Raw genomic sequence first — 22,384 nt, forward strand, 5'->3', positions numbered from 1 at the left:
GTTCACGTGCGTCGCAATCGCGGCCGTTCTGCTCATCTTCGCTTGCGTGTGCGTTCTGGACGACCGTAGATTCGTTATCGGCGTGTGGCTGTTCGTCGTCGGAAGCGTCGCCGCGATATTAGCTCGTTCGTTTCAGTTAGCCCACGCGCTCACGCGCGACACGTGAGCCGTCACAGACCCGCGCGTGAATGAGACGTAATTTTTTTTCGAAAAAGGATTGGAATTTAGGAAGAAATACAAAGTTGAGCTACAAAAAATTTTGTAGCAGAGTTTGGGGGGGGGGGGGGGGGGGGGGGGGACTCAGGGGGGAGAGAGAGGGGAGGAGCACACGTCAAAATATCTCTTTTTCTTACTGCACGGGAAATTCCGACACTTCGCCGACATCGCTCGTGGCTTCACCTCCGCCTATTGCGTAGCTGAATTTGTACTTGAGCCGAATCTTTGCTGCTGAAGGATTGGCAATGAGCATGACCTGCGTTATCGCTTGACCCTGTGGGGACACCGGATTGTAGCCAGACAACTCGGAGACCGAAGGCGGCTGCAACTTAACGCGCATCAACTAAATGATATATAATAATATACGTTTCATTTCTATTGCAGTTGACTCGTGCCTTGGGAACGGCTGCTTGAAAGATGACGTTAGTGACTGGCTGTGGATTCATGCTCATGATAGACACAACGAAGACGAGAACTCCCGCAGCGGGAGAATCCTATACGCACTATTTAAAAGGTTAAGGAGGGCTATTTTTGCTCACCTTTCCAGCGTGAATCACTACCGCTATACCGTTCTTGTCATACGCTCGAATAGGCTGATACAGCCCTAAATGCACCCAAATAATAAGAGGAGATAGAAAACAGACTCATTATCAGCTCTCCCACCTGGTTTGATTGATTCCAGTGGAACGAACAACGTGTCCAAAACGTTCAGGGGATCTTCCTGCGCGACTTGCTGTTGCTGCTGCTGCTGCTGCTGCTGCTGTGGTAGCAGTTGTTGAGAAGGCGGAGGCTGAAGTTGCGGTATGACTGGAGGAGCGGACGACGATGGTTGTTGGGAAGTTGGAGCTCCAGCACCCAATCCCAAGTCAAGTCCACCCAAAAGATCAGCTGCGCCGCCGCCGCCGCCGCCGCCGCCGCCGCCGCCACCACCAAGGAAAGTCGCTCCCGCCGAGGCAGCAGGAGGCGGAATATTAAACGGCATAGCGGCGCTAGGAGGGGGTTGACTAAAAGTTGGTGGAATTTGCCGGTGGGGTTGCGGCGGGGACGGCTGGGCGAGCGGCTGCGTGTAGGGATTAACGCGCTGCTGCATTTGTGGACTAGGATGGCCTCCGCCTAGACTTCCTCCCCCAAACAAATTGCCAAGGCCAGTAGGACCAGGAGGACCCATCTGGTTAGTAAACAATTTTCTATTTTAGTTCTATTCCAGAACCATCTTCTCACAACTACCTGAGTCGTTGGCTGAGGTTGAGACAGAGCTTGGGGCACGGCAGGCGCAGACGGACCCAAACCTTCATAGTAAAATGTACATCGTCTTGTGTCTCATATTGATAATTGTCTCTCGACCTACCAAGCGCCATCAATTCGTCATCAAGAAGCGACGCACCGGCTGACGGAGCGGCGCCGCTAGGCTGAGTTGGCGGCGGCGGCGGAGCACTTCCAAAACCAACGTCGAACAATAGATCAAGATCTTGGCTGCCGGCAGAAGACGTGGAAGGGGTTTGAGGGGCGGCAGAAGCAGTGGCGCCAGACGGCGTTGAGGGGTATTCACTACTGCCGGCGGACGGAGCTCGCGAAACGAAGACCTTTTCGCCGCGTTCAACAACGGCACGATATTCTTCTAGGACTCTATTTAGTTCGTCGCTGACGTGAAGAACATCGCCTAAGAGAGAGCTCTAATAAGAGGGAGGGAGTCGATGCATTTCTGAGCGAGAAGCGTACCAATTCCTTCGTCGCCGTCTGCAACTTCTTGAGCGAGTTTGAAAAGTTTTGGTCGCAATTCTTCACAAGACCGGCAGAGCTCCTAAATACAAACACACACATCGTTCTCAATTCTCAATACAATGGCTAGAAGACTCTTTATGTCAAGCGTGCGTCTATCCCCCTCCATACTTTGACAATGTCATGGCCTTGATTTGGCTCATAGTGAACTAGAAGTTCGTGCAGTAATTTGACGTTGTTTCGCGCCGTCTCCAAGAGCTCTAAACGCCTGGAAACCTTTTCCATTTTGTACTCGTCCTGAAACCAACCACCATCTCCGCCGCTTTCATCTCCATCGCCCCAAAACACCCCCTAACCTGTCGAACCATTTCCTGTATGAGACGATTGGCAGCCTTGAGATCCTCCGGGTGCTTGCTCGATAGCAAACGATTCAGCAACTAAAATAATAACTAATAAATGATAAAGGCAAAAATTGCTAAATACAGCTGATTTATTTCTGTCCTCAAACGGAGCCATACGAGGACGAGGTGACACCTGAAAACAAACCAAGGACGTTGCTTATTTGCTATATTATTGTACCACACAGTTCCTTACAGTCGTTTCGTCAGCAATATCTGCTTCAGTAACAAGACCTAAAAAAAGAAAACTATGTGTTGGTTGCTAAGAGATGGAACATCTTAATGTAAATTGACTATCTTGTCTTAAAACTCTCTACGTTGTAAACTCAAAGTTGCAAATCATCTTGTGGGAGGCGGCTCAATCAAAAATAATAATAATACCTTGATTTTTGAGCATTTGAAGGGCCTGAGCAATCTTTCCCTCCTTGGGCAAAGCTTGAGCCCATTTTCCAAGCAACGCTTTAATTTCCCTTTTCACACTTTCCGGCGTCTTACCGCCGTCATACTAAAAAACAAAAATCCCACGCGACTTCTTATATCAAAGTATTCGTTCTTACCTTAGGTGACACCAATTTAATCAATTCGTTTAAAAATCTAAACTTTCCGACTTCCTGATGAAAACGCTTTCCGCAACTTCTCATGCACGTATCCAACAACTGGAGAAAAAGGATGCGATAGATAAATTCGTTCGCGCCTACCACGCCCACCTTCAAGCCCAACGTCGCCTCGAGCTCGGTCGTGCTCTGCAACTTCGGTAGGATAAGTCGAAGAGCAATCGACGGTCTAGGAGATACATTTATTTGTGTATTCGATGAGATCGAGAGGAACTCGCCCGTCCGGAGCTGAGATGACTTGATCGCTGAACTGATTCGTCGCCTTCGCGTCCGGTCCTCTCGGATTTGTCGCCTTGTCTGCAGTTCGCCATATCGATCGTTGAATCGACGCGTTTTCTATTCTGTCGCGTACCTAAGAGAGCTCCGAGTCGTCTCTCCGCCATCTTGTTTTGTCCGGGAAGTACAGAATGCTTTCGTGGGAGAGGATTGATATCCGTGACGTCGAGGGGCGCGAATGAAGTGACGTCTTTACAATCTTCTAAACGCCTAAGTGCTTCCCTTCGTCTCATCATCAGTCTGACTATTGAGGAGCTAACCATGGCAGCCTTGTGTAGCTTACTTATCTTCGCGGTTGGGATGATGGTTGCCCTATGTCAAACCGTTTCAGGTTTGCTTTCAAGTTAGCCCAGCTGTGCGTTCCACAATCACGAGTGATTCAGGAACTCCAACTCCTGACGGTTGCAATAATAAGTGCCCTTCAAATAGACACTGCGCCAGGGTTTCCATTCCTTGCGTCGTTGACCAAGCAACTGCTGCCGACGTCCTGCGCCTGGAGACAAGTCCTTGCAATGCTGTTTACGTCTGCATCAGAAGTACCGTGATGCTAATTAAAAAAAGCCAGAGCTTTATCATTTATGTCATGGATTGTAGACGGCCATGACTACTCAGATGGTAACAATGGTAACGGCAATGGAAACGGCAATGGAAACGGCAATGGAAATGGTAACAAAGGTAACGGCAATGGAAACGGCAATGGAAACGGCAATGGAAATGGTAACAAAGGTAACGGCAATGGAAACGGCAATGGAAACGGCAATGGAAACGGCAATGAAAATGGCAATGGAAACAGTGGCAATTCCTGTCCAGATTGTGCCAATGACTACCAATCTCTGCAACTTCCATGGCTTTCATGCCCTCTATGCTATCAGGTTTCATTCATTAATATTTAATGCGTCTACGAAGCACATATTTTATTGCAGGATTGAATCACATACCCATAAATCAACCTCTTCTCACAGACCCTAGCGCAGCACTTCCGTTATAGTTCACAAACCAATTCTATCAGAATAAAACTCTTTCACGCATACGTCGTGTTGTGTTCAGAGAACAATTGTCAGTCAAACGCGAATAAACGTCAAGGTTTTATTTAGGTGACGTCACAAAAATGCATTTTTTGGCGCGAATAAAGTGACGTCTAGTCAACGTGCAGGGCTGACGTCTCAATCTCAGTTGTGAAGTGACACTCTTCTAAGCACCCAAAGTCTCCTTTATCTTATCAGTCTGACTGTTGAGGAACTAAAACCATGGCAGCCTTGTGTACCTTGCTCACCTTTGCAGTTGGGATGATGGTTGTTCTATTTAGAATGGTTTCAGGTTTGCTTTCAAGTTAACCTAGCTACACGTGACCACAATCCCAAGTACCGCGGTAATTCTGATTTCAGGACCGCCTCCAACTCCAACTCCGACATATCATGACGGTTGCAATAATATGTGCCCTCCAGATAGACACTGCGCCATGGTTTCTATTCCTTGCATCGTTGACCAAGCAGCTGCTGCTGATGTCCTGGGAACAAATCCTTGCGATGCTGTTTACATTTGCATCAAAAGTACGTGTTTTTGTCGCTATTTGCGGTTCGTAGACGGTCTACTATTCAGATAATAACGGTGGCGGCGGCTTTGGAAACAGCGGTGGACTCCAGAATGGCATTACCTGTCCAGATTGCGAAAACGGCTACCAATCTCTGCAACTTCCATGGCTTGCGTGCCCTTTATGCTATCAGGTTATTTTTCACTTGACGTGCACGTCTACAGCACATATATTGTTTTTATTGCAGGATTGAATCCCATATACCTGGTACGTAAATCAACGTCAATGGTAGCCTTGGACACAGTTCTAAGCTATTTTCTTGCACTTTCATTCTAAATAAAAATCAATTCTATCAAAATAAAAAAGGCGATAAAAAAAGTACGAAAGCTCTAACGTGCGTTACAGTTTAAAAATGAACGATTTTAAGTGCTTGCCAGTGAAGTTCGACGAAGAATCGACACACCCTCACTTTTTGTACATCAAGAAACATCAGCTTCGCCAAAATGAAGCAAACGTGCCGGCGGAAAGGACGCTATTTGTGGTGGGCGTGCCTCCGTATTGCACCGATGTGAGATCGATCGATATCGAAGCAATCCCGAGCTACTATCTCAATCAAATGCCGCAGGAGTCCTTGAAGAACATATTCAAAGTAAACGGCGACGTCGCCGCCGTGTGTACGCGCAGAAAACCGGGTTCCTTACGCCCTGCGTCCCCGGACGAATCTAAATCGGAATTTTTCGCGACGCAGTCGCCCATACGAGTGCGTGCTACCGCGATGGAGCCTATCGCGTTGACGCTGCCATTGTAGGGCTACAAAGTCGCATATGTCGTGTTCAGAGAAGAATCGTCAGTCGAACGGGCGTTGCGGATGAATCCGACGCTCGAACGCTATTTTTCGACCGTCGAGTGCCCAATTGTAATGGGAATACGAAGTAGGAAGAGTAAGGAGACGTCGAGATTTGATTTGAAGATCTCGCACGTCTAGAATGGAAACGACAGTACGAAAATCGATGGATCGACCCGGAAGCGGTTCGAACGGAAATAGAGGATTATATGGCTCGTTTTGACGAGGAAACAGCCAAAGTATGTCGTTCCTAATCAGTTGTTGATCAGTTTTTGGAAATAAATGAGCCTACTTTTGTATTTAGACTCGCAGTGAGCTGGAATCGTTGCGGGGTCAGGCAGATGATGAAGGATGGGTCACTGTGACGTCATTGCGATCTAATCATACCGAGAGGAATCGAGGAGCTCTCAAACGAGAGAAGAAGAAGAAAAAGGAAAAGGTAGTTGGATGCAAAAGGAGTTGGTCGTTTTGAGTCTTAGTTGCGTCGCTTCTCATAGGAACTTATGAATTTTTATCAATTTCAACAACGAGAGACAAAGCGAGAACGTAAATGACGGACACCTGACGCGTGTGAACGAAGTTGAAGTTTTCTACTGTTGTCATAGAGATCGCGCAGCTTAGAAAAAAGTTTGAAGAAGATAAGCAGAAGATCGCAGCCATGAAAGAAGCAAGAAAATTTCGTCCTTACTAATAATTAAGCTGGCACAGGAGAACACAGAAAAAAACAGGCAGACGAAAAAAAGAAATTTGTCAATATTATTATTATGCATTCAGGGAGCAACGTAGTTGAAACACTCGTCGGCCAATTCGGCTTTATCACAGTACTTCAGTCCACAGCATCTACTGGTAAATGACGTTGGAGACCGTTTGAGTAGCCGTTTGAGTAGTGGACTGTCTGGTGGCAGGATAACCGTTTCGTTTCTGTCGCCTGCTACTGTAAAACGCTTTAATTAATAATCACTCGAGAAGACGTTGAATGGTCTTACTGGAGCGCTTTCGTCTAAGTGAACTCAGGAGATCAATGAACACATTGTAGAAATGAGTGACAGCGTCATGAGTTGATCCGCACGCGTCGCACAGACGTCCTATGAAGACGGACATTGGCAGGCAGCCAAGCTGGAAGACGTCCTCAATCTCTTGACTCTTTAGGCCGATTAGGGTTTCGTCATAAACGAGTCCGGCTATAGTCGAGTACAGGGTCATTCCGTCTTTGTAGCCTTGCTCATGGACGTCTAGAATGGCCGTGGAAACTGGGCAGAAGACGCGGAGTAGGATGACTAGGACGACGGACGTGCGGAAAGAAGACATGGTGACGACAATGGGTGTAGAGACGGACTGCACTAAAAAGCCTGGGGGTCAGGTTTATGTTGGCTGTTGCCTTGCCACAGTATGTGCTTGTCAATTCTCGCCTGCTGTGACACCAGGTGGCGTCAACAATGAAGCGTTGATTTCTTTGTCCTTTCTTTGACGCAGAGACGGACGTCAGACAGATAAGGGACAAGGAAAAACAATGTCAAGTTGATGATTACGCGAGGGCACGGTCTTTTCATATGAATACTCACACGATATCAATTTTCATAAGGTCCAGCTTACAAAAATACGTAAAATAAAATGTCTGCGTAATCTATTTCTCATACGTACAGTCGCGCTTCCGGCTCAAAGTTGGGATTCGTGGTGAATATCAATTGAGTCCAACCAACAGTGAAGTAGCCACCGTCCGGTTTGGCTCCAAACTTCCACGTGTGCGTTCCCGCAGTCAATTTCTGCGGTCGTCCGCGCAGCCACGTGGGCGAAGCAAATGCATTTCCGTCGGACTCCGCCGACCATGTGACAGTATGATTGTCCCACGACCCGTAGGAACGACAGTTGAAATTGTGCGGCAAATCGATGCAGTAGACCCAGACGTAGTAAACGCCAGCCGGCAAATCGTTCAACGTGTACTGACTTCCGGCGTTGTCTTCGCACTTCCCAACGTAAATGATCGGATTTCCCCGTCCCTTGGGCGGCGTGTAGGTGAACTGTCGCACGCCGGCGCCGTACGTGCCGCCGGAGTGATCCGTAGCGTTGACGACGATAAAAGGCTTGCGTCGTGGTTCGTACATGATGTCCGTGTGCTCGACTTCAGCTGGAGCCGCATGATAGGCCATCACCTGAAAGGAAGATTGAGATGAAAATCATTTATATGAGAACTCTATGCAGCTCTCGTTTGATTCAAAAAGCCAAATTAAATTATGTCATCTATTTGGCTTTTTAAATCAAAAAATTCATTTTTACCTGAAAGAGAGTTTCCAGTGGAAAAACGTTGCTCGGCTTCACGACGCGCAACAAGTCACCGGGACCTATTTGGGCGAGACGCACGTGCGGCAAAACGCGCTTTAGTACGACGTCCAACGTGGGAACGACAACCGTCGTCGTCGTTGCCATGGCGTTGACGTCACGAAACTGCGCGCGCATCGCTTCGCCCCAGCGAACGACCGCGTTGAAAATGTCGATCTCTTCCAAGACGATCGTGTCTCGTTGAACGATGGCGATAACGTCGTCTTCATTTAAATCCAAGAAAGCGTCCGAATAGACGACGTCGCTCGCATTTTGATCGATGAACTTGAGACACTCGTCGGTGAGCCAGTCCTCGCGCATCATCGCCGATTCGCGCAGCGCCGTCGCGACGTTTTCGACGTTGATGTATTCGTGCGCCTTTTTGCCGCACTCGCGCTTGAGCGGCGCCAAGTCGTACTGGTCGGCGGCCGACATGAGAGGAAAGAGATCCTCCGTCGTCATGTCAACGCAACCCGTATAAAAGTAGCGTCGCATCAGATCGAAGACGCGCGGCGATATGTTCGGCAAGGCAACTCGACGCGTTCGCGATTCTTTCATCTTGCCGAAAAGCATGGCTTCGAACACCTTGGCAAATTGGCAATCAGCAATGAATGAATTATTTCTCGTGACGTAGCAACCGAGTGTGTCGCGAGAAACTCCCTCCCTCCCTCCCTCCCTCCTTCCCCTTGGGCAAAACGATGAGATTTATGTAGTTCTCTAACACTGTTACCGTGCACGCGATCGAGTTTGCTTTTGATTGTACGGACGCGCTAAGCGTGTTTACACAGCGACCTTATTAGGCTTCGTGCACGAGTCTATCCTGGAAACGGACCTTTTCACGTCGTACAGTACGAGAACCGTCGTTCGATCGTTTTCTCGCACACGCGTCTCTTCCCTATTCACTGACCTTCGACTGAGCGGCGAGAATGACGCGATGACACGGATACTCCTGTTTCGTTTCGCCGACGATAAACACGACGTCGGCCGTGTCTTCGTCGTGCATTAGGGAGGCGAGACGCTCGCGAAGGAGATCCTGATGACGCACTTGGATGCCTTGGGGTTCGTCGAGTGGCAGGGCGCTGACCGACATCATCGACGAGGAGAGAACTGGCGTAGAACCAACTCTTACACACTCTCTTACACGCAAATGACTTGGGGTTTATTGGTATCAACCACGCCCAAGGTTAATTGGGTAATTAATTGAATTTTCTGCTTGCAGAATTAGGAGGCTCTAACTCTTCTTGTAGACAGTTGATCCCCTGTCTACACCTGAGGGTTGAATTCTGTGTTGAATTCAAGAGGCATTCCTTTTTAGCGCGCGTTGTCGAATATGAGAGGAGTCGCGTCGTTTTGCTTTGCTCTCGCCGTCCTTTGCGGGAGATCGGCGGCGAAGCCCAACATTGTTATAATATTTGCAGATGACCGTAAGAAATCGTCGGCGACACTGCAACCGCCCCGCGTTACCGTAGAGAAAACAACGTTGTTCCGCTTGCAGTGGGATGGGGCGATCTCTCTTGCTACGGTCACCCGACCATAGCCACACCCAATCTCGATCAGATGGCTCGCGAAGGAATACGTTTTACGCAGTAAGAAACCCTTTTAGGCGGGATGAAACATCCGGGTAGGGAAGTGGTTCAAATTTCTCTCGTGCCTTTACTAATGTACTTTTTGTACTAATTGGGGTCCAAAGGTCGTTTTCTTATCTCAACATTTGTAGTGAAATTACATAGAGTCACCCGCCCAATGGAACAGGCACTGCAACAACCCCGTGAGGCTTCCTTTTCCTAGAGTATCCTATAGAGCCACTTAAGGCTAACCGCATTTATTGTAATTCTGCAACTAAATGGTCTAAGCTTGGTCAGCGTTTGTATAAGCCTCTTCTCGTGTCTTAGATTTTATACGGCGAATGCGATCTGCACGCCGTCGCGTGCCGCTCTCCTGACCGGTCGACTTCCCGTTCGCTCGGGAATGTACGGAACGTGGAATAATTCGGCGACAAACGTCATGACGCAAGTTCTTCACGCCGACGGCACGGGCAACCTGCCCAAGAACGAGACGACGCTTCCCGCCCAGCTCAAGGCTGGCGGTCACTATCATTCGAAAATCATTGGTAAATGGCACTTGGGAATACAGCCGGATTCGTGGCCTCTCGCGTACGGATTTGACGAGTTCTTTGGCACTCCCATGATGCATGGACCCAATGAAGGAAATCAGGTAGAAGAAGGGACACCAACTCGCTCAAGGGTCTTTTGTACTATACGGTTCTTTTGGTAGAGCGTATTTCCGGACATGCAGCTTATTAACAATACCAAGGTGAGGCTTTTCCACCTCTGTTAGTAAAGAAAAATTGTCTTGGCTAAAGCTAAGACTTCATATAGTAAAATTATTGTAGTGTCATTCTGTTTATTGGGCAAGACTTTGACGTACAATTGTCTTTGTGCAGGTTGTTGGGCGTCTTTACAAAGATATTGACATCCACATGCTCAATATACAGTATATTGAAGTAAGCCTATTGCAATTTCTTATTTCTCTTGCTAATAAAGGACTTTCTAGGCAGCTGTGAGTTACATCAAAACCAGAGCTGCGGACGATTCTACGTAAAATGAAGGCAATGGATCTTGGACGTACGCTTGTACTTACTTTCCTAGTCCGTTCTTTCTCTACTTTGCGCCGGACAACACGCACATTCCTCTCTTTGCGTCGCCTCGATTTCAAAACACGAGCGCCCGAGGTCTCTACGGCGATTGCGTTCAGGAACTCGACTACGGCGTCGGTCAAGTCCTGACAACGATCAAACAATTGGGAATCGGTGAGACGACACAACGTTCTCGCATCTGCAACACACGCAAACCTCGTTCTAGAGAACAACACGTTCGTCTTCTTCACATCAGACAACGGACCAGACAGGCAATTAAGGCCTAATACAACTTGTACTTTAGTGATAGTACTGTTATCTCTAGACGTCCTGACGTTTGCAAGTCATTGCCTGGCGAATATTGCGATCCGACGACCGGCGGATCGGCGGGTCTACTTCGCGGCGGAAAATCGACGACGTGGGAGGGTGGAATACGCGAGCCGGGCATAGGGTGGTGGCCGGGCGTCATTAAACCCGGTCAAGTGACAATGGAGATTGGATCCGTCATGGATCTCTTTGGTATTGATGAAGGAATGATATGACGTGATCAAACGTCTCGTGCATTTCTTTTAAGGTACTGCAATGGGCATTGCTGGAATTCCGCTTCCGTCAGATCGCGTTATGGATACCGTATCTCTTCTTCCAACTTTGGAAGGAAAAGTGAGTCATTTTTTTGATGATTGCTTCTCCACCTGAGAAATATCTGTGAATCGCAGGGTCCCTCACGAGATCACCTCTTTCATTGGCGAGGCAATAAACTTATGGCCGTCAGACTCGGCCCCTACAAGGTTTGTACAAAGTGCAAGAACTTAGGTCACTCTATCCTAGTTTTTTTCCTTTATTAGGCTCATTTTTACACAGAAGGCGAACTGGAGTGGAATAGTCCGCCGCTTCAAGAACACAATCCTCCTATTCTCTATCACATTGAACATGACCCATCAGAGAACTATCCCATTGACAAACAGAGTCCCGACTATGCACCGACGATGGAAGCTATTAAAAATGTGGTGTTGGCTATGACGCTGTTTACAGTCAATTTCTAATTTTGTATTGTTTTAGCTCGTTGCGTCACATTTGGGAAATCTGACGTACGGAACTCCGCAGATGAATATTTGCGACAAGCACGAGTGCTTGTGGCGCCCAGATCTGCCCGTGCCGCCGTCCAAGCCATACAACTGCTGCCAGGATCCCTGTTCCACTTGGTAGTTAGGTAACTGTTCTTTTTGTATTCGAAATGGTACTGCTGGTTGGTTTTCTGTAGTCAAGTTTACTTCACCCTCTCTCCTGTTTCATTGGCTCCCTTTGTCGTGTTTTATTTAGATAAGAATATTCACAGAGAAAATTAAAAGGTAATCAAGGTGTGTCATTAAAAAATGCCAGTCTCCTTCTGACCCAGGTTGCCTCATCTGCCAAGCGATTTCGGTCAAAGAACAAGAGCAACTGCGAAGAAACAACTGAAAAAACGATGACGACTTCTACGCGTGCACTATCATACTTCTTCGTATCGCTGAACAGCATCAAAACCACAAAGACGAGCCAATTTGCGAAGGTCTACAGGACAGAGATGCATTCTGTGTACAGACAAAAGCGTGTGGCACCTGAAAAATCAATCAATGGCAAGAGAACTCACGAAAGTCTTCATCCAAGTGTCCAGACCCATTCATGCAACAGTCGTAGAAAATGCAGTGACCAACGCCAAGGAGATGCGCCGCTTCGTGCTTTATATCCACCTGCAATATTAGGCGTTCTTTCCTTCATAGGCATTCGCTTCTCCTGCCAAAGGTCGTATCAGATGTCGGATCGGATCGATGAAAGCTAAACACCTCAAAGAATGTCTCTGCAATGAGTTGAGTCATGTTGTTCACTCGACTAAGCCCGCCTGCCATTCAAGCGACGAATAAATTCGGTTCGTCATCATACAAAACAAGCAAACATGGTGCATGAACGCGTCAAGTTTACGAGCATCGCCAGGACGTTCGATTGCGGCCATTCGGCGGTTATTTTATCGGCGAACGAATGCACTGAAGCTGGGAAACTCGTAGCCATTCGCGCTCTTCGGCTCAATTAACGAGACGATCGACGAGCCGGTCGACGAAGGACGCCGTGCTATCGATCGTTGTTGCGGCGATTTTACGGGGCCAAAGTTTGAAACGCGTTCGAATTTGCTGGTTAGGATAGGAGTTCGCTTCTCGTTGCTTGGAAGAACGACGCCGAGGAGCCGTCATGACGCACGCGAGTTGGTTGTTTTTACGATTAACATTTATTTATTGCGATACAAAAAAAAGAAACACATACACTCGTTCAAAAACCTATCTCAGACTCGTCTTCGGAGCCCCCTCGCGCCACGCTTCCACCTAAAAAGAAGAGAAAGTCAGTCACTGCCAAATAATCATTGTACGTACCTTTTGGTTGCGTCCGTATTAGCGTTATCCAGGCTACACCGCGTGGAGGTTCGGACGCTTCGTAGCCCAGGGAAGTCTTCGCAAAGCGATGACTCCCTTCCAAAAAGTTTCGGGCGAGTTGCTGCTTCATCAGCCCCCTCAATCAGTATCCGCCTGGATGAGTAGTCGGTCCCTAATACCGAGTCCCCCGGCGCGACGATACCTGACCACATTGGTAAGCACAAGGCTAAGAACCAGGGCTTCTGAGTTGGAGAACGGCCGACCACTGTTTGTAGAGGCCGACAAGAAAGACAGTGCAATGCCGAATTGACTTCACCTGAGCCGGATCATCCTCCGTCTAATCGTGCCGTCGGGTGAGAAAAGTGCCGGCAACCAGACCGTTTTTGAACACCCCCTCCAAGCCGTAACCGCTCGAGCCTAGCGCAGTTCGTGCTTGTTGGCAACAATAAGACATCGGCGATCGTTCTGCTCAGTGCGCGTACCGAGGCCGAAGCCCCCCTTCGCCCTGCCTACAGGCTCCGGCACGGTAAAAACCGTGGGCCACGCTGATCCGCCAATCCAGACTTGCCTTTTGCCTTCCCCCGAGCCGGTCCGTTCAAGGACGAGACGCAGCGAACCGCGAAACATCCACCCTCAGCCGCAACTGAAGGAAAATCGGTGTGCACTTCGCTTATGAACAGCGTAACCCCGCCCAGCGTGCTCATTGGTTCGTTACAATCACGTGGGACTCGCCTAGCGCTCTGGTTGGTCGGTAACATAGAGGCGCGAAACAAAAACCGGTTTGAATACCGGTTTTGGTTTTTGATTGCATAACGATTCCGTTAGGTGGTGCAAGATTTCGCACTTTCATCGAAAGAAAATGGCGGAGAAAACGTGGTTCGACTAAACAACGACGCTTTTATGTAAGTCTTTTCCTTATTTCTTTCCTTATTTCGCTGCTCATTTTCGCGCGGTCGCCCCTTAGCGCGCTTTCGCTTCGTTCAAGATCGCCGCAACTCTTCGTTGAGCCTTTTCCTCTTCGCTGATGTATTCACCGAGCTCTGTGTCCTCGGATAAGCCGCCTTTAGGTCAGAAAACGCAATCGCGCTCGTCAATTTCACTTATCGAGCCCATTCCTTAGATGAATTGCGTCAAACGGACGTTCAACGCTTACCGCGGTCTTCCTATTTGATCAATCCGCTCGGGAAAACGCCAATCGAATCGCCAGCGAAGCCAATAGAAAAGTTTTCGAGCGAAAACGCTTTTGATGACGTCATCGATAACGAAAAGAGTCTCGAGGACGAAATGTCCTTCTCGGAAAGAAAGGCCCATCAAGCGAAGAGATCAACAATCAAGGTATTTTAATAATGGATATTTATTAATTGAATTAAATATGGTGTTTTTACCGTAGAAAGTGAAGAAATAGATAGAGAAATCGAGGAGAAAGCAAGGATTTGAAAATGATATTGTTTCGATTGAAATTTTCAGCAGCGAGAAAGAGGAAGAAAACAACTGGGGAGGAGATGGAAGACAGTTGCATGGAAAAAAATGCACCTAAGCACGAGTCCTGAAGAAAAAGAAGAAGCAGGGCCTCTCTATGACGTCAAAAGTCATATGGAAGGAAAAGACTCGTGGGAAGTTCCAATGGATGAAGGAGAAAACGTAGGCGAAGTACCAAAGGAAGATTCCTGATCAAAACAACGTCTCTTGTCTCGCTATGCTTGGCGACTCATGTTCCCTTTCGCCGCCACACGAATCGTTCACGTCCGCAACTCCAATCGAAGAAGAAGAAAGAGACACGTTATTTAGTCCTCACCCTCTTTCTCTCTCCTGTTGCATTGGCTCCCTTTGTCGTGTTTTTATTTAGATAAGAATATTCACAGAGAAAATTATATATGAAAAGGTAGTCAAGGCGTGTCATTCAAAAATGCTAGTCTCCTTCTGACCCAGGTTGCCTCATCTGCCAAGCGATTTCGGTCAAAGAACAAGAGCAACTGCGAAGAAACAACTGAAAAAAAAAAGATGACGACTTCTACGCGTGCACTATCATACTTCCTCGTATCGCTGAACAACATCAAAACCACAAAGATGAGCCAATTTGCGAAGGTCTACAGGACAGAGGTGCATCGATTGTTCTGTGTACAGACAAAAGCGCGTGGCACTTGAAAAAGTCAATCAATGGCAAGAGAACTCACGAAAGTCTTCATCCAAGTGTCCAGACCCATTCATGCAACAGTCGTAGAAAATGCAGTGATCAACGCCAAGGAGATGCGCCGCTTCGTGCACCAGAAGCTTGCAGCTTCTCTATTAATCAATAAATTACCAGGCAGTATTATACTAAGAGCATCCCACCTGCAATATTAGGCGCTTTCTTTCCTTCATAGGCATTCGCTTCTCCTGCCAAAGGTCGTACCAGAACTCGCTCGAGAATGCGAGTGTCGGATCGTATCGATGAAAGCTAAACACCTAAAAGAACGTCTCTGCAATGAGTTGAGTCATGTTGTTCACTTACAGCGACTCGACTGAGCCCGCCTGCCATTCCAGCGACAAATAAATCCGGTTCGTCATCATACAAATCAAACATGGTCAAAGCGATTAAGCAGAGGGCGTCCTTCGGGAGAATTCCTTTCAATTTTTTGAGCACTCCATCAACGTTGAGTTGCACGTGACCCGAATTCTTGTCAATGCGGCATTGAACGTCCTGTAGCCTAGCAGATTGACGTCGCTTTTTTGCTAATGGCGGTTGCTCGTCATCATCAACCCATCTATACGCATTGGCGCCGCTCTGCTTCAATTCAACTGCAGGAAGTGAGCGCACTGGGATCTAGTATTAATTAAATAAATAAATAAATAATGATTTATGAATACTGTTTATGACTCCTACTAATCAAACAATTATGTACAGTACCTGAAAAAATTTCTCCGCGTAATCAATTAAAAGATCGAATCGGGGACTCGGTTCGACGGAAAAGTCGCCCAGAGGAAGGAGATAAATTTTCCCTTCGGGAAACGTTTCCCGTATGGTTTTTCCCGCTGAATTGAACTTCTGCTTGAGTCCGCGTCTCTTTCGCGAGGAGAGCCACGGATTTTCATCAAGAAAATCGTCGTATGTTTGCCCTTCTTCGTTGTACTGAGCGAGCCAGTCGTCGATCGACTTCGGGTCGGGTATGGGACGAAAGAAATTCTCGCCTACATCGTATTCTTTTGGTGGAGTTTCCTTTTCATATCCTAGTGCTCTAGCGCATTTCAGTGGCGTCGGACGACGAAAGCCTCTGACAAAAGGAATACTGGCTTCCTCCTTTTTACGCGCTTTCTTCTTCATCCGGGGTTGAGAAGTTAGCTTAGCGCGCTGTGAAAAAGACTGTAACTCGCTTAGAACAGAGTTTTGGATAACTTAGACTGACTATTCTAGCTTTACAAACACTTGAAAACCCTAATTGACTATTGAAAGTTGCAAGAAGTCTCGCATAAGGAACTAGCACAAGACCCGGATTATCAACTCTCTACGCGCTTGCGCGTTTTGAAGAGTACGTCCAAAAATGGCTTTTTCTATCTTTCCTCGTTTCCAAGCGCTACAATGGACGCTAGGAAGTAATTCCATATGCACTATCAAATGATAGAAGTGAAAATTTAATTCGGGATCCCTTTAGGATCAGCATATCGCGCGTTTGCCGCTGCTGTAGGCGTTCCAATGAGCGACCCAATTCCCGACACACCGTCGTCGGAACCCTTTGCCAAACCGCCATCGGAAGGAGTCAAAGTAAGTCGCTCAACGTCGGAGATCGACGAATAATTTTCCCTCTCGCGCGAAGATATCGAAACTGGACAACGGATTCACCGTGACGTCGCTCGAAACGCACTCTCCCGTCGCCAAAGTGGCTCTGCTCGTGAAAGCGGGCAGTCGTTACGAGGCGGCCGAGTCGCTGGGAGTGACTCACCATCTCAGAGCGACCGCTTTTATGGCGAGTCCATCGTCGTTCTCTAGTTGATCTAGTTCACGTTTTTCTGTTGCTAGGCTACGAAGGATAGAACGGCTTTTCGCGTTAGTAGAGAGATAGATCATCTTGGAGGAAATCTGAGGTGGGGGCGAGAGAGAGAGCGAAACAACAGATTCATCAAGATTTATTATTTGTCTTTTAGTGCTAGTTCAACTAGAGACCACTTTATCTATTCGGCGGAGTGTTTGAGGGAATACGTGTAGGTTGATTTACTAGACATATGACAAGGAGAAATTTGATGTTGTTTTCTTCTTCAGTGAACCTGTAGTCGATACATTGGCAAACGTTTCACTTGATCCTATCTTCCAGCCGTGGGAGGTGCGCTACGATGTGAATGCATTTTTTGCATACGGTTTGTAATTGGAGATGTTTCAGGTGGCCGATCAAACCCGTTTGGTCCAGCTGGAATTGGCCATGGCAGCTCAATCACCCCACGTCGGTAAGAGAGAAGACAGAGAGCCATTAGATGAGCTAAAATTATCCTTGGATATTGAGTGCCACTTAAGATTAATAATTTTAGGAACACAGAATGACCTTAGTTAGGTGACTAATAGACAGATCCCCACTAATGACAATTTGAACTTTCAGGAATAGTAGAGGATCTCCACAAGGCTGCATTCAGGTTTGAAACTGATTTTCAAAAGACTAAAATTAGATAAAGACTCGCTTTCCTTTAGATCAACGTTGGGCAACTCGCTCTACTGTCTGCCTCACGTAGTGGGAAGAATTAATCCCGATCAAGTGACAAAAAAAATTAATAATCTATGTTTTGTTCTCACGTATCCTTGTCTCGTTCCCTCAGCTTCGTTCCCACGTGTCCTCTCACTTTCATCCAGATCGCATGGTCCTGGCCGGCATTGGCGTGAATCATGACGAGCTCCTCAAGCTCGCCTTAGCCTCATTTGGCCGCACCTCGACGAGTTTCCACGGATCCGACGTCGCGTCGAAGTACTACGGCGGCGAAATTCGAACGGAGACCAATTCGGATTTGGTTCACGCCGCTCTCGTCTCCGAAGGAGCGAGGTACAGAAGAAAAAAAAGAGCTCGTCCACGTTTCCGTCAATGCGAAAATTTCATTATTTTAGTTTCGTAGGAGACGATTATTTTGCCGTTGGCGTTCTCCAGGTTTCGCCGGCGGATAACGCTTTTTCATTGTCTAGATTTTTTTTAGAGAGTTCTCGGCGTGACTCCTTTTATCAAATGGGGAAGCAACACCGCTTCGTCCAGGTACGCGTCTGTGCCCGCGTGCGGCTCCTTTTAATTCTCATAAAAGCGACCACCTCTTGAGGCCGTTCGCGGATTTATCACGCAGGTGTCGCAATATCGAACGGTTGCGTTTTTTAGGGTCAACAAAGCGGCGTCGGATGCGGCCGGAGGAAGTCCCGCAATGGTACCCCTTTTTACGGCTAAAAACTGCGGTGGCGGTGGCGGCGGTCGTTTTTGAAATCGTTCTTTTTAGGCGTCTGGTTTCAATGCCGCTCACTCGGATAGCGGTCTGTTTGGCTTGTACGTCGTTTGCTATGCAGAAAACGCGGGGAAGGTGAGAGAAGAAAGGGAATAATTAATCAGTAGGCAGTCCACTCCGCGTCTTAGGTAATCAAAGCGGCTGTCGGCGAATTTGCGTCTGCAGCGATGGGGAATATATCGGAGGAGGAAGTGACGCGAGCAAAGTAAGCGAGCGGCTGCCATATTTGGGGTTGCAATACTCAGCTGACGAAAGTGGGACGTGGGGGGTATAGTTTAGCAGGTAGCCGCCGGAAAATGATCTCCTTTTTACCATCTACGCAAATGCGTCGCTAATTGGACGAATTTAGGAACCAGTTCAAGGCGAACATACTAATGGACAACGAAGATTCGTCGTCGCTTCTGTTTGACATCGGAACGCAGGTAATTCTACGCAAGTCGTACACGAATGCCCAAGCGGCTGCCGACGCCGTCGACAAAGTGACAAAAGATCAAGTCATCAAGGTTGGTACACCGTTAAAAGGCAACGTCTATAGAACGAGCGCTCTCACCTGTCTATTATGACCGCGGGCACGCGAATCATTCGAATAGTGACATCACTAACCATGATTGGTATAATGACCGCCTCTCTACAGCGGTCGCAAAGTGTCACTATATAGACAGCTTTTACTTGTGGAACCCCGCTTCTGGACGACCACCTCAGGTCCTTTCAAAATATTTTGGTTTACGCCTGAGTAATTGGGTCCGGAGGCTGGGGTTCTACGATGATGAAGAGCAGCGCCGAGAACAGGTGCCATTCGTTCGTTCATTCATTCCGTATTAGGTTGCCAAGCGAATTTTCAACGGAAAGCCAACTTTCGTCGCGAGAGGAAAACTCCATCAGACCCCATACCTCGACGAATTGAGGTAGGGAGTCTCGTATAGTGTTGCGGAACCGCTTCGCTCTGTCAACAGTGCGGTCGTTTCGTGTTGTATGTTTCCTGTACCTACTCTGTACTCTATTTATGGAAGTTGCTGTACGTCAAGGTGTGGTTTGAAGCATGAGCCAGTAGGGGGGCTCCGGATTGTCCGGCCAGGAATGCAAATCGTGCGAGGATGTGACGTCAAAGTTACAGTTGCATTATACTTCACTTGACGTACAGCGGTCTCCTGTCTCCACCACATCTTGTCGGATACAAGTCTGACCGGATAAGGCTCGAAGTTCCCTTCCAAGTGAGACCGCAGGAATGCGAACTTGGCCGCCTTTTTCCTCTCATTCGTCGACAGGGATTCCGCGTTCTCGTCGCGTCTAACTGCACGCAGATGGTTTCGCCACGCATCTCGGGAATGTTCAGTCTTGACGCGAGTCGTATGTTTTTTCGGCGACGGGATGCATTAGCGAGTTATTAGCGAGATATTTCTGGTTTGGGTGCTGCTTAGTGGCCTCTTCTTCCGGTGGAGGCTAGGCCCCACCCACGCTAGAGGATCTGATGGTGTACTGCGAAAAGTCTAACAGTCCTTGGCGCCAGTTTTTGGGCTAATCGACAACGCGTAGAGTTGGATCGACAATCATCTCGTTAGACCGGCCATTAGGTGATCAACGCTGAATTTGTTTTGGGCGACTGATGCATAGCAAGTGGTCTATTAGCCGATCGACGGCGCCGAGCTTTCCTCCACAACCTTTCCTCCGTTTTTCATTGAATTGGCGTAGAGTGCCTTGCAATATGAACTGCGGTTCTCCGAAATCGAATTGAGAGGGAGATCGAATCGAGAAAGAAGAAAGAAGCAGAACGAATCAACGACTCTCCTAATACGATTGTTTAGTGTCCATATGTCATTACCGTTGACACAAGCACGTGACCGCTCGCCCCGCCTGGTCCAACCATAGATGGTCCATCTATGGTCCAACGCGGGAGAGACCGCTGGGGGATTGAGAAATATTGACAGCTGATCTGCCGCTGTTTCTTCTGGTTGCTAAGTCAATGTTTAATGTTTACTGAGGATTTCCTCTGCGAAAGGTAGAAGGAGCCCCCCTGTACGGCACGTGCGGCGCGTGCATGTCAAAGGCGGCATAGACCCCCAAAGTCCTTTCTGTTCCTACTCAAAATAAACATCGGACCGCTCTCGCGCGCTCACACACGACCTTTTTCAATATCTGCAGTACACCGTACTGCGACTTTCTTTATTATCATCATCCTCATCATAAACGACCGACTGTCTTTCGGTCAAAATAGAAAAAATAAATAGAGGCCAGACGCTACGAAGGAAACTTTTCCCCCTAATCGCGCCAAAAGGCCGCTATCAATAAACGCTACGAAGAAACCTCTGTACATGCTTATTATCTAATGAGTCACATAAATCTAACAGGCGCTGACGGGCAGCACGGCGGACGTGCCGCGCGCCGTCGCCGCCGCAGAAGCTATATATTGCGTTGTATATAGTTCGTGCCGCGCGGCGGCCTTGTGATGATAAGTGGCCAACTCGGCGAACTCTTCCGGTCGAATGAGACTGCACAAGGCGTCGACGCTCGATTCGGACAATTCGACGTGGCGCGTCGTCGCCTTGGCCTTGGGCGTCGTTGCGAACCAGTCGTATTTCAAATAACTGTTGACGTCCGTCGCTCGGCACCTCGTCGTCGGATCGGCGTCGAGGAGCTTCCCGAACAGTTCCAAGAGCATCGGCGAAAATTGTCGCCAGAGCGTCGGGACCGGATAGGCTTCCGGCTCGCGTTGCCAGCGCGCGAACTCGGCGTAGTTGGGATCGGATTCGGTCGCTTGCTCCCATGGAAAACTGCCGGTGAGCATGCAGTAGAGAAGAACGCCCACGGACCAGACGTCGGCGGAGGTGTTGCACTGATAGCCGTCCGTCGCTTCGCAGATCTCCGGCGGCGTGTACGGTATGCTGCCGCAGACGCGTTCGATGTAAGTGCCGACGCGACGCGTCATGCCGAAGTCGATCAGGAGCAAATTGTCGCCGGTCGAGTCTTCGAGCACGAGATTCTCTGGCTTGATGTCGCGATGAACGAGTTCGCGCGCGTGCGCGTGTTCGAGTGCCGAGACGATTTGCGAGACGTAGCGTTTGGCCTTGTGCTCCGGAAGGCCGACTTCGGGACCGATTGCGTCGAAGAGATCGCCGCCGGAGGCGAAGTCCTGGATGAGAACGAACGCGTTTTCCGTTTCGAAGGCGTCCTTGCGCGTCGTGACGATGTGACGATGTCCGGAGAGCATGCGGCTGTACTTGAGCTCCTTCTTGAACGTCTCGCGGCGCGTCGACGTCTTGTGAACGGCTTTGACGGCCACTTTCGTTCGGGACATCTTGTCGAGAGCGACCCAGGTCGTTCCGTAGGTGCCAGCACCCACTTTTCGGATAAAGGCATAGCGCTGAGCGAGGCATTCCTCGTAGCAGGAAGATGCGTCGGAACCAGAAGACATGATAGAGCGCGAATTTGTCTCTCTGTGTTTGACTGTGCCTTGACAACTGACGTTCGACGGCGATGTCACCTCCTTATATCGATGTGTGCAGTCGAAGGCGGAGACTCGCCGAGAGAGGCGGGCGTTGCTGTGAACGGTTAGTCGTCATTGGCTGTACCATTTAATGACATTAGGCCCTCTACTAATTCTATGCATGGGGCGCTGCGCGGATTGGCTGCGTCCTAGCAGTGCCGACACAGCTTCTCACGAAATGGGATGTCCTCTCCAAATTGAATTTCTATAATCAACAGACCCGATCTTATTTCCCATGCTAGATAAACGCGCGGCGGTCCTTGTGGGGGAAGTGCGGGCTTCCGAACCGGTCGACCCCCTCGTTGTATACAGGAGAGCGCTCCTGGAGAGAAGCGGCACGCGTCTGGGCGGAGTCTCCGAAAACCTTGGGCTGGCTCCTGGACGGCGGATGTGCGCACTAAGTCGGCTTCGCGCTGAGCAAAGGCAAGGCCCGCGCATTAGCCCACCTCGTAGTACCCACTTGGGGGAGTGCTCGGGGGGTTCGCAGAACTAGGTCCCCTCATTGACATG

The 22,384-nt window shown here is 48.6% G+C and overlaps 7 protein-coding genes and 2 long non-coding RNA genes across 10 annotated transcripts; 5 read left to right on the forward strand and 4 right to left on the reverse strand.

Annotated features, from left to right (window-relative positions):
- Positions 1-295: 295 nt before the first annotated feature.
- LOC136183561 (ADP-ribosylation factor-binding protein GGA1-like) lies at positions 296-3,339 on the reverse strand. Its single transcript, XM_065970239.1, has 16 exons — positions 3,300-3,339; positions 3,166-3,244; positions 3,041-3,116; positions 2,891-2,989; positions 2,715-2,838; positions 2,530-2,567; positions 2,419-2,469; positions 2,292-2,372; positions 2,107-2,232; positions 1,936-2,017; positions 1,565-1,876; positions 1,444-1,505; positions 880-1,384; positions 756-820; positions 612-710; positions 296-559 (listed from the first exon to the last, which is right to left on the reverse strand). The coding sequence occupies exons 1-16, from the start codon at positions 3,328-3,330 to the stop codon at positions 350-352; spliced, it is 2,040 nt and encodes a 679-aa protein (XP_065826311.1). The 5' UTR covers positions 3,331-3,339; the 3' UTR covers positions 296-349.
- Positions 3,340-3,395: 56 nt separating this feature from the next.
- Positions 3,396-4,250, forward strand: LOC136183343 (uncharacterized). Its single transcript, XR_010669144.1, has 4 exons — positions 3,396-3,554; positions 3,607-3,759; positions 3,818-4,095; positions 4,147-4,250. It is a non-coding gene; the product is annotated as an uncharacterized lncRNA (long non-coding RNA).
- Positions 4,251-5,164: 914 nt separating this feature from the next.
- LOC136200216 (ribosomal RNA-processing protein 7 homolog A-like) lies at positions 5,165-6,575 on the forward strand. Its single transcript, XM_065990568.1, has 7 exons — positions 5,165-5,322; positions 5,380-5,514; positions 5,563-5,686; positions 5,740-5,837; positions 5,903-6,037; positions 6,096-6,144; positions 6,204-6,575. The coding sequence occupies exons 1-7, from the start codon at positions 5,167-5,169 to the stop codon at positions 6,287-6,289; spliced, it is 783 nt and encodes a 260-aa protein (XP_065846640.1). The 5' UTR covers positions 5,165-5,166; the 3' UTR covers positions 6,290-6,575.
- Positions 6,576-7,138: 563 nt separating this feature from the next.
- Positions 7,139-9,401, reverse strand: LOC136200215 (BTB/POZ domain-containing protein 9-like). Its single transcript, XM_065990566.1, has 3 exons — positions 8,822-9,401; positions 7,873-8,499; positions 7,139-7,748 (listed from the first exon to the last, which is right to left on the reverse strand). Exons 1-3 carry the CDS (start codon positions 9,005-9,007, stop codon positions 7,230-7,232), a joined length of 1,332 nt encoding a protein of 443 aa, XP_065846638.1. The 5' UTR covers positions 9,008-9,401; the 3' UTR covers positions 7,139-7,229.
- LOC136200214 (N-acetylgalactosamine-6-sulfatase-like) lies at positions 9,211-11,841 on the forward strand. The gene is made up of 13 exons (XM_065990565.1): positions 9,211-9,338; positions 9,410-9,500; positions 9,807-10,128; positions 10,189-10,227; positions 10,358-10,417; positions 10,468-10,511; positions 10,563-10,723; positions 10,776-10,821; positions 10,875-11,068; positions 11,124-11,209; positions 11,266-11,337; positions 11,395-11,553; positions 11,609-11,841. Exons 1-13 carry the CDS (start codon positions 9,245-9,247, stop codon positions 11,753-11,755), a joined length of 1,515 nt encoding a protein of 504 aa, XP_065846637.1. The 5' UTR covers positions 9,211-9,244; the 3' UTR covers positions 11,756-11,841.
- Positions 11,842-13,930: 2,089 nt separating this feature from the next.
- On the forward strand, positions 13,931-15,851 carry LOC136183910 (uncharacterized). 2 transcript variants are annotated; one of them, XR_010669265.1, is made up of 5 exons: positions 13,931-14,018; positions 14,072-14,286; positions 14,342-14,833; positions 14,881-15,259; positions 15,315-15,851. It is a non-coding gene; the product is annotated as an uncharacterized lncRNA (long non-coding RNA). The 2 variants fall into 2 exon arrangements; XR_010669266.1 differs by having other exon boundaries at positions 14,881-15,256.
- LOC136183907 (archaemetzincin-1-like) lies at positions 14,778-16,567 on the reverse strand. Its single transcript, XM_065970716.1, has 7 exons — positions 16,335-16,567; positions 15,839-16,279; positions 15,443-15,754; positions 15,283-15,396; positions 15,126-15,234; positions 14,983-15,065; positions 14,778-14,924 (listed from the first exon to the last, which is right to left on the reverse strand). The coding sequence occupies exons 2-7, from the start codon at positions 16,250-16,252 to the stop codon at positions 14,838-14,840; spliced, it is 1,119 nt and encodes a 372-aa protein (XP_065826788.1). The 5' UTR covers positions 16,253-16,279; positions 16,335-16,567; the 3' UTR covers positions 14,778-14,837.
- On the forward strand, positions 16,388-19,417 carry LOC136183906 (cytochrome b-c1 complex subunit 2, mitochondrial-like). The gene is made up of 17 exons (XM_065970715.1): positions 16,388-16,521; positions 16,581-16,690; positions 16,743-16,892; positions 16,946-17,010; positions 17,071-17,127; positions 17,186-17,246; positions 17,304-17,367; positions 17,517-17,550; positions 17,606-17,669; positions 17,731-17,951; positions 18,014-18,053; positions 18,100-18,155; positions 18,273-18,318; positions 18,388-18,468; positions 18,522-18,598; positions 18,743-18,896; positions 19,216-19,417. The coding sequence occupies exons 1-17, from the start codon at positions 16,470-16,472 to the stop codon at positions 19,300-19,302; spliced, it is 1,419 nt and encodes a 472-aa protein (XP_065826787.1). The 5' UTR covers positions 16,388-16,469; the 3' UTR covers positions 19,303-19,417.
- Positions 19,418-20,515: 1,098 nt separating this feature from the next.
- Positions 20,516-22,314, reverse strand: LOC136183908 (serine/threonine-protein kinase SBK1-like). The gene has a single exon (XM_065970718.1). The coding sequence runs from the start codon at positions 21,800-21,802 to the stop codon at positions 20,732-20,734; it is 1,071 nt and encodes a 356-aa protein (XP_065826790.1). The 5' UTR covers positions 21,803-22,314; the 3' UTR covers positions 20,516-20,731.
- Between the last annotated feature and the right edge of the window lie 70 nt (positions 22,315-22,384).

Source organism: Oscarella lobularis, chromosome 2, assembly GCF_947507565.1.
Source record: "Oscarella lobularis chromosome 2, ooOscLobu1.1, whole genome shotgun sequence".
Classification (NCBI taxonomy): domain Eukaryota; kingdom Metazoa; phylum Porifera; class Homoscleromorpha; order Homosclerophorida; family Oscarellidae; genus Oscarella; species Oscarella lobularis.

Coding starts and splice junctions, on each gene's coding strand:
- LOC136183561 (XM_065970239.1), bottom strand. CDS start 3,330: ATGGCGGAGAGACGACTCGGAGCTCTCTTAG. Junction 2,839..2,890: donor TTAAATTGGTGTCACCTAAG/GTAAGAACGAAT, acceptor TTTGTTTTTTAG/TATGACGGCGGTAAGACGCC. Junction 1,877..1,935: donor AGACGGCGACGAAGGAATTG/GTACGCTTCTCG, acceptor GCTCTCTCTTAG/GCGATGTTCTTCACGTCAGC.
- LOC136200216 (XM_065990568.1), top strand. CDS start 5,167: ATGAACGATTTTAAGTGCTTGCCAGTGAAGTTCGACGAAGAATCGACA. Junction 5,323..5,379: donor TGCCTCCGTATTGCACCGAT/GTGAGATCGATC, acceptor CAAATGCCGCAG/GAGTCCTTGAAGAACATATT. Junction 6,145..6,203: donor ACGAGAGACAAAGCGAGAAC/GTAAATGACGGA, acceptor CTGTTGTCATAG/AGATCGCGCAGCTTAGAAAA.
- LOC136200215 (XM_065990566.1), bottom strand. CDS start 9,007: ATGATGTCGGTCAGCGCCCTGCCACTCGACGAACCCCAAGGCATCCAA. Junction 8,500..8,821: donor TTCTCGCCGCTCAGTCGAAG/GTCAGTGAATAG, acceptor CAATTTGCCAAG/GTGTTCGAAGCCATGCTTTT. Junction 7,749..7,872: donor CACTGGAAACTCTCTTTCAG/GTAAAAATGAAT, acceptor TCTTCCTTTCAG/GTGATGGCCTATCATGCGGC.
- LOC136200214 (XM_065990565.1), top strand. CDS start 9,245: ATGAGAGGAGTCGCGTCGTTTTGCTTTGCTCTCGCCGTCCTTTGCGGG. Junction 9,501..9,806: donor GAAGGAATACGTTTTACGCA/GTAAGAAACCCT, acceptor CTCGTGTCTTAG/ATTTTATACGGCGAATGCGA. Junction 11,210..11,265: donor TTCCAACTTTGGAAGGAAAA/GTGAGTCATTTT, acceptor TGTGAATCGCAG/GGTCCCTCACGAGATCACCT.
- LOC136183907 (XM_065970716.1), bottom strand. CDS start 16,252: ATGAAGAAGAAAGCGCGTAAAAAGGAGGAAGCCAGTATTCCTTTTGTC. Junction 15,755..15,838: donor ACGCGGAGAAATTTTTTCAG/GTACTGTACATA, acceptor AATTAATACTAG/ATCCCAGTGCGCTCACTTCC. Junction 15,066..15,125: donor ACACTTGGATGAAGACTTTC/GTGAGTTCTCTT, acceptor GTCTGTACACAG/AACAATCGATGCACCTCTGT.
- LOC136183906 (XM_065970715.1), top strand. CDS start 16,470: ATGGCTTTTTCTATCTTTCCTCGTTTCCAAGCGCTACAATGGACGCTA. Junction 17,247..17,303: donor CTATCTTCCAGCCGTGGGAG/GTGCGCTACGAT, acceptor GAGATGTTTCAG/GTGGCCGATCAAACCCGTTT. Junction 18,469..18,521: donor ATGCAGAAAACGCGGGGAAG/GTGAGAGAAGAA, acceptor TCCGCGTCTTAG/GTAATCAAAGCGGCTGTCGG.
- LOC136183908 (XM_065970718.1), bottom strand. CDS start 21,802: ATGTCTTCTGGTTCCGACGCATCTTCCTGCTACGAGGAATGCCTCGCT.